Source organism: Salpingoeca rosetta (genome assembly GCF_000188695.1).
Source record: "Salpingoeca rosetta unplaced genomic scaffold supercont1.1, whole genome shotgun sequence".
Taxonomy (NCBI): domain Eukaryota; class Choanoflagellata; order Craspedida; family Salpingoecidae; genus Salpingoeca; species Salpingoeca rosetta.
In genome coordinates, this window is record NW_004457740.1 from 1107485 (window position 1) to 1114984 (window position 7500).

Genomic DNA, 7500 nt, shown 5'->3' on the forward strand with positions numbered 1-7500 from the left:
CAAGAATTGTGACAACTCAGCATCACACATAATGGGATGCAGATCTTCTATCACGCCAGAACTCACACACACATGCACCCGATCATGACACACACATACACACACACACACACACGCGCACACACACACACACGCGCACACACACACACACACACACGCACACACACACACACACGCACACACACACACACAACCAAACAACGCGTCAGTCCTTGGAGCGGAGGGCCTTGAGACGACTGCGGGTGACCTCAATCAGCGCCTCAAACAGGATGTGCAGTTGGTCTGCATCTCGACGATTCTGCCCATCACACGTGACAAGCAAGCAGGGACGTGCAGGGGATCGGAGATGAGATGGATGTGCTGCAGTGGACAGAATGATGGTGGTGGCAGCAGTCGACACGTTGGGTCATCGCACATGAAGGCTGGGATGTCACACACACACACACACACACACACACACACACACACACACACACACACACACACACACACACACACACACACACACACACACACAAATGTACACAGCCTGCCGACAATCGCAACGCCATGGTATTCGGAACCGTACGTCTGGATTCATGAGTCTGTGGTTGGTGACAATGAGACCAATGTCGCGGAAGAAATCCGCCCAAGTGGTGTACGCGTGCTTGCTAAGCTTGCTGCGCATCACATTGAAACCTGAAGGTGCATGAGCGCAACCGTGTGAGTGATGTACCTGCACACACTTTAAAACACGCAACACACACACACACACTACCCACAACACAACACACAAACAAACAAACAAACACACAAACAAACAAACAAACAAACAAACAAACAAGCAAGCAATGAACGCCTACGTTCACACGCCACTTCACATACTCATTGGCTCTTGCACGAGACTGGCGTTTGGCGCCTTCTCATCAAAGGTGTTGAACACCTTCCGAGCAAGCACGCCGGACGCAAGGCGGTACTCCTACGCGTGGGGCAGCGTGCGTGTGTGTGTGTGCGTGTGTGTGCGTGCGTGTGTGTGTGTGTGTGTGTGTGTGTGTGTGTGTGTGTGTGTGTGTGTGTGTGTGTGCGTGTGTGAGTGTGTGTGTGTGTGTGCGTGTGTGTGCGTGTGTTGCAAGTGAGAGTCACGAGACAGTGATGAAAGAAACACAGAACACAGGCTGTTGCGCCGCACAGCATCCGCAACGACAATCGCAAACAGCGTTCGCCTTCCTCAAATACACGTGTCTAACACGAGCTCACCCTGAGTTTGATGAGGGCGCAGTGCATCCACGACTCGTCCACCTGCGTGGTCCGATTGCACGTCGGGCAGATGAAGCCGGGCTGTGTGCAGGACACCAGAACAGCGGTGGTGTTGGCGTGCAAAGAACAAGCATAAGGGAAGCGATGATTGGGATGCGCGATTAATCAATCAGAAAAAGGTGTTGAGCAAACAAGAGCTAGAAGTGGTGGTGATGCACACATGTGAACACACATGTGTATAAACACACACACACCATCGAATGTACACACGCGTGCACACATACACACACACACTCATACACACACACTCATACACACACACGTGCACACCCACACACGCTCTCACACACTCACACACTCTCTCACGAATGTACACACACATACATATAACTTCAGCAAGGAAACAGCTGACACCAAACACACCGCGTGCTCGAAATATGTTTCTGCCGCACACTCGCTGTGGTACATAATCCCGCAAATGTCGCACGCCACAGCCGGCCTGGACCCCCAATGTGCACACAAGCGAAAAACACATGTGCACGCGCACAACCATATTGCATACACACGTATGAGCAGGCGAAGAACCAGCACGTCGGCCCCACCAACCGACTAACCGACCAACCGACCAAACAGCCAGCAAAGTCAGCGCAGTTATTCAATCGACAAAGCCAAGCGGGCAGGCAACGCAAGTGGGTGAACGACTACAGGGACAGCACACAGTGAAACACCAACACCAAGCATATTACAAGAAGCGGCATGGCCAAATCACCAACGCACTGCTCTTTGTCGTAGCGCTTTGCTTCGCCGAGGAGACAGTCATCTGTGCAGTCAGGCGGCGGCGGCTGAACATCGGACGCAAGCGATTTCCGCGCAATCGCAACTGAACGCACATACGCACATACACACACGGCAAAGGTGGTGATGGCCATTGTGGATCACCAGGTGCAGCTGTGAGCAGTCACGTGCACGTCAAACACGCAAACGAGCGCACTCAAACAGTGCACACACACTCTCTCTCACACACCTACCCACTCACACACACACACACAAACACTCACTCACACACGCACTCACACACGCACTCACTCACTCACTCACACACGCGCGCGCGCACGCACACATACGCACACGCACACACCAACGCACTGAGTTTCGATGTGGGGCACTCGAGCTCGGGCCACTTTGAAAAGTGAGCGGTGAATGTTTTCCGTCTGTTCTTCGGGACAGGTACCAACGTGTCACCGCCAGCAGCAGCACCTGCCACTGCCGTCTCTGTCTCCGTCTGCTTTCGTGCTGACGTCTTGGCCTTCTTTGCGGACTGCGGCGTTACCGCCCCCTTTGCTGTTCGCTTCTTCGCGGTCGACCTTGACGGCGCTGCATCTGCTGTCGCGGTGTCTGCTGGTTCCGCATGTGTGGTCGCTGGGGCTGCCGCCTCTTTCCCCGCTCTGGTCGGTGTTGCTTTCTTCTTGGGCGAGGTCTTGCCTGCTGCTGCTGTCGTGGCTGCACCCTTCACGGGGGTTGTCTTCTTGCTGCTCTTCCGTGCTGCCTTTGGGGATGACGCTGCTCCACTGGCCCTTGGCAATGTGGCAGCTTCCCCCGTCTTGGACTTGCGCGCAGCCGCTTTGGACGATGTGCGCTTGCTGCTGCGGCTGCTTTGGTTCTCCAGCGCAATGTACATGTTCAGGTACTCTGACGAGATAAAGTCGGCGCCCTGAATGTGTGTGTGTCGATGCTTGCGCCGGCCAGACTTGCGCAGCTCCTCCGCGCTGAGCAGGCCTTTATCCTTGATGAAGAGGTTGAGGTTGTGGAGCACGTGTGTCCGCACGCCTTCGGAAGCAGGAGTTGCTGGCGCGCCGTTGATCAGGGCCATTGTGTACTTGCACATGTTCCCCCATCGCGGGTGCTGTGTTCGCAGCTGGTTCTCTGCACAGAACCAGTCGAACGCGGCCTCACGCAGGTCCTTCCGCCATTCAAAGAAGGTGCCAATGTCGTCCACTGTCGCCGTGCCATCGGCGGCTTTGTCGAGGACCTTGCGGCACTCTTCTGGGACCATGCTCTCGCTAACGCTGTCAGTAGCGGCAGTGCTGGTGGCATTTGTGGTGGCATTTGTGGTGGCATTCGTGCTGGCATTCGTGCTGGTGTTGGTGTTGGTGTTGGTGTTGGTATTGTCCGCGGCTGATTCATCTGCCTGAGATGGATGTGACGGTGGAGGCCGAATAGCGTTGCTGGCGGTCTTCCTTGCCGTGCGCTTCTGTGGTGCCAGCGCGCTGGCTTTGCTGGCTGCTGGTGTTCGCTGCCTCGCTGTCTTTGCCTTTGTCTTTGCCTTTGTTCCAACTTCCTGATGACTGTCGCTGCCGTCGTCAGTGTTGCTGCCGCTGCCGTCGTCACTGTCGCTACTGCTGCCGTCGTCAGAGCCTGATCCAGAGCTGCCAGAGTAAGATGAGCCCGTGTACGATGAGCCAGACTCAGACCCCGACAACGATGACGACGACTCGTGCCCGGGTGCGCGCTTCGACTGAGCAGTTCTCCTGGGCCCCGACTTGGCGATTGCACCCGCTCTTTGTGCTGGTGTCTTTGCTGTCGCCTTGGCAGCGGGTGCACCTGTTTCCAGCTGCTGTGCATGTTGGTGCTGGTGCGTTGTCTGGGTCTTCACGGCTGGACCATCTTCGTCCTCTTTGTCTTCGTCTTTGTCCTGATCGTTCTCCTCATCGGCGCCCTCTTCTTCGCCCTCTTCCTCGTCATCAACCTCTGCCTCATCGCCGGCCTCTGAATCGACTTCGTAGTACACGTACTCGACAACCTCCTCTTCGGAGCCGCTTGCGTCCCCGTTCTCGGCAGCGTGTGCTGTGCTGCTGGTCACGGCTCGTGAGGACGGTGCCTTCTTCTCCAGCTTGCTGATCTTCTGGAGCACACGCTCCATGCTGTGCTTGAAGGTGTTGTGCAGCTGTGTCTGCTGCTGCAGGTGCTGCTGGCACACGTCCCTTGCCTCCTGCACCAGCTCGGCCAGCACCGCAACTGCCGCGCTGCTCGCTTCACCCATGTTGCTGCTTGCTGCTTGCTTGTTGTCGAGAATGCGGATTTTTGTGGCAGTGTTGTTGTTGTGGTTGTTGCATTTCGCGGCACATGTGTGCGTGTGTGTGTGTGTGTGTGTGTGTGTGTGTGTGTGTGTGCGTGTGTGTGTGTGTGTGTGTGTGCGTGCGTGTGTGTGGACAAAGACAAGAGTCTCAGCGTTGCATGCGACAATGAAAAGGAACACCTCTGCTTGTTGCGGCCTTTATCATTTCACATCACAACAGCAAACACGCACATGTTATGCCGATTAATAATCTCGCCATCCCGTTTTCTCTCTCCCTCCATCCCTCCCGCTCTGGACCTTCTCCTCCCCCCCCCCCCTCTCTCTCTCTCTCGCTATTCCTCGCTATCGCTTGGGCAAGGCTTGCAGGACGGTGGAGAGTTCCGAGAGCAGCTGCACGGTGGTCTGCTGCTGCTGTTGCCTGGCCAGCTCCTGTTGCCGTTCCAGCTCATACCGCCGCCGTCTCTCCTCCCGCTGGGCCCGCCACCGTGCCGTGCGCTCTTCCTCCGTCAGGTCGTCGTCGTCGTCATCGCCCTCGCATTGCCCGCGCGCCTCGGCCTCAAAGTAATCAAACGGCTGCTCACATGCCGCTGCGCTCGGCACGTTACCGGCGTCGTCTACAACAGAGACAACGACCGCCGCGCCCGCCGTTCCCTGGGCTGCGCCCGTGCCAGCGCCAGTGCCGCCGCCAACAACGCCTTCCACATCACCACCATCTCTTGCACCTCTGTCACCGCCGTCCACATGTGGCTGCCAGCGCCACGTGTCCACGCTGGATGCAAGCTGGCCGGCAAGCGCATCCAGCTTTGCCGTGCTTGCACGCAATCCGCTCACGGCCCTGGCCACCTCGCGCCTGGCAGTGCGGCTGTCCCACTGCGCGGCCGTGAACGCCCGCAGGGCTGCGTCGTGCAACTGCTTCACCTGCGCCGCCGCCGTCATGCAGGTGAGCGTCGTGTCTGCGGCAAGGTGCGCATATGCGGTGTATCCACGGACATCATCAACGTGCATGCCTGCCGTTTCGTGGGTGCGGCATCGCATGTGCAAGCGCTGTTGCCGCCACTGTTGCTCCTGTTCCTCCGCTTCGTCCTGTGGCGGTTCGCCCTGCCATATGAGCTCCATGTTGTGGCTCAGCTCCACAGCCCGCGTGACACGCTGTAGCGACTGCATATATGCGAGTGTGTCGCTGTGTGTGATGATGGCATGCACCTTTTCTGCCGCCTCCACCGCAGACACGCACAGAGCTGGTGAACACTGCAGCGCAACTCGCCTGCTCGAATGTGTGCATGTGCGCACATGTGTTTGAGTGAATGTGTGTGTTTGTTGGGGTTGCAGGATGTGAGGTTGGGTGCTCGGGCACGTGGGCGCTTGCATGCAGGGGAAAGTACGAGTTGTGCATAAATCGCTGTCTCCGTTGGATGAAAAGACCGAACAGGCAAAGGCAAACAGACTCTGCAGGTTTGCACGTGGCCATACACCACACACACACACGCACACACCGCAAAAGCTCGGAGAAGTGCATGACTTCGACATCAAACAGCGTCTGTTCATGAATAGCACGTATTGCCCACACCGGTAAGATTAGCTCAGGCATGGTCTCAGTGTAGCACGAAACGCAGACACAAAACGGCAAAGGGACACGCTGCCGGCTTGACCCACTCGCCCACATACACAGATATGGTTTCGCGTGCACGCACACGCACGCACACGCACACACACACACACACAGACACACACACACATATACACACATATACACACATATACACACACACAGACACACACACAGACACACATATACACACACACACAAACACGCACAGGAGCCACCTTGAGTGCGGACAGAGAAGGCGTCGTAGTAGCATCGTGATCGATTCCTGTGGATACACGTGTGCGAGAAGCGGAGCCAGCAAAACAAGCCGAAGGTAAACCGTCACCATGCTCGATGTTCAATGCGAGTCCAACAGAGCAGTTTACAAACCCCAATTTCCACCACGCGTAGGTGTGCACTGCGTACCGAGGCGAGAGAGCGGTTCACTGGCAAGCACACGTGTTGGCTCATCGGCAACCGGGTGCAAGCTGTATGACGCGTGGATGGCGCGGGTGTGTTGGCGCACGCGCACGAGGGAGTGCAGGAGAGCCAACCACAAGCAGTGGCGCAGCGCAACGCACGCCACCACAGCACTGCTACTGCTACTGCTGCTGCTGTCATCATTGTCTGCCGTGCCGGCGGTGGGGTCGCATGCCTCAATCCTGGAGATGGGCGGCATGTGCTCAGCGAGGCCAAAGCCGCGGCGGAGAAGCTCGATGCGCTGCAGCGAGGACAGAGCGCGGTGGCAGGTCATCACAAACGCCTGTCGGTCTTCGAGCAGCTGCTGCAGAAGAGCCAAGGACGAGTGCTCTGGCGCCCGTGCTAGCAGTCGGCGGCAGGCTGAAGTGGTGGTGGCAACCGAGGCGAGTGCTGTGCAGCCAAGCACGGCGGCGGCACCCACAAGAATGCGGCGAGTCGCCCGACTGTTGACGCCAATCCCAGACCACCCAGACGGCAAAGGAGAAGACGAGCGGAGGAGCTGCCATGTGTAGTAGGTAGCTGGTATGGCAGAGACACCGAGGCCCAACACGTACCAACAGCTGCGACCAAAACTTCCAAGCAGCAGCGGCCACCTGAAGCCGCCATTGCGCCCAGCTGTGGCGCCGAGCTGGTGCTCGTGGTCAGGGGAGCCCTTGTCGTCAAACAGCTGCTCGTCCATCTGCAGCAGCAAGAGGGCATCGTCGTCGTGCAAGTGTGGGGAACGCGTGATGCACCAAGCCACACGCTGCACGAGCATGCGTGCTCGAAGCTGCTTCCATGCTTGCCAGTATGAACGCGCGCGTCGTAGCCATGATTGCAGCCAACCCTCAATCGTCAATGAGCGATCTGCATCGTGAGCCCCGCCAAAGCGGAACGATTCCTCGGTGAACCCGCGCGAGTGCTGGTTCTTGTGCTGCTGCTGCTGCTGTTGTTGTTGTTGCTGTTGTTGCTGCTCGTGTGCCCATGAACTGCTTACATGCTCCTCTGCTTCAACGTCAACTTCTCCCACGTCTTGCAAGTAGTGAAAGAGTGGTGAGTTCTGCATTAGAGAGTGTGTGAATGTGTGTGAATGTGTGTGAATGTGTGTGGGGCGGTGTGTGTGGCGATCAGTGCATCTGTACTC

At 57.3% G+C, this 7500-nt stretch overlaps 3 protein-coding genes across 3 annotated transcripts in view; 1 reads left to right on the forward strand and 2 right to left on the reverse strand.

Moving 5' to 3' along the window:
- The window catches only part of PTSG_11565 (uncharacterized protein), a gene marked incomplete at its 3' end in the record, with an annotated part of 1928 nt that extends 1896 nt beyond the window's left edge, over positions 1–32 (forward strand). Inside the window, exon 5 of the mRNA XM_004998733.1 lies at positions 21–32. Coding sequence (XP_004998790.1) covers positions 21–32 — 12 coding nt within the window. The remainder of the gene's footprint in view (positions 1–20) is intronic.
- A 118-nt stretch (positions 33–150) lies between these two features.
- PTSG_00241 (uncharacterized protein) lies at positions 151–4304 on the reverse strand. The gene is made up of 7 exons (XM_004998734.1): positions 2383–4304; positions 2014–2116; positions 1660–1735; positions 1237–1317; positions 865–958; positions 569–678; positions 151–298 (listed from the first exon to the last, which is right to left on the reverse strand). Exons 1-7 carry the CDS (start codon positions 4274–4276, stop codon positions 206–208), a joined length of 2451 nt encoding a protein of 816 aa, XP_004998791.1. The 5' UTR covers positions 4277–4304; the 3' UTR covers positions 151–205.
- Positions 4305–4571: 267 nt separating this feature from the next.
- The window catches only part of PTSG_00242 (uncharacterized protein), a 3115-nt gene continuing 186 nt past the window's right edge, over positions 4572–7500 (reverse strand). Inside the window, exons 2-5 of the mRNA XM_004998735.1 lie at positions 6324–7416; positions 6137–6183; positions 5806–5849; positions 4572–5576 (exon numbers count right to left, since the gene is read on the reverse strand). Coding sequence (XP_004998792.1) covers positions 4655–5576; positions 5806–5849; positions 6137–6183; positions 6324–7416 — 2106 coding nt within the window. The 3' untranslated portion in view covers positions 4572–4654. The remainder of the gene's footprint in view (positions 5577–5805; positions 5850–6136; positions 6184–6323; positions 7417–7500) is intronic.

Excerpts from the sequence above, each read along its gene's own strand:
- PTSG_00241 (XM_004998734.1), bottom strand. The coding sequence starts at position 4,276 with ATGGGTGAAGCGAGCAGCGCGGCAGTTGCGGTGCTGGCCGAGCTGGTG. Across the intron at positions 1,736-2,013 it reads AAGCGCTACGACAAAGAGCA|GCCGGCTGTGGCGTGCGACA; the intron begins GTGCGTTGGTGA and ends TTGGGGGTCCAG. Across the intron at positions 1,318-1,659 it reads AAACATATTTCGAGCACGCG|CCCGGCTTCATCTGCCCGAC; the intron begins GTGTGTTTGGTG and ends TCCTGCACACAG.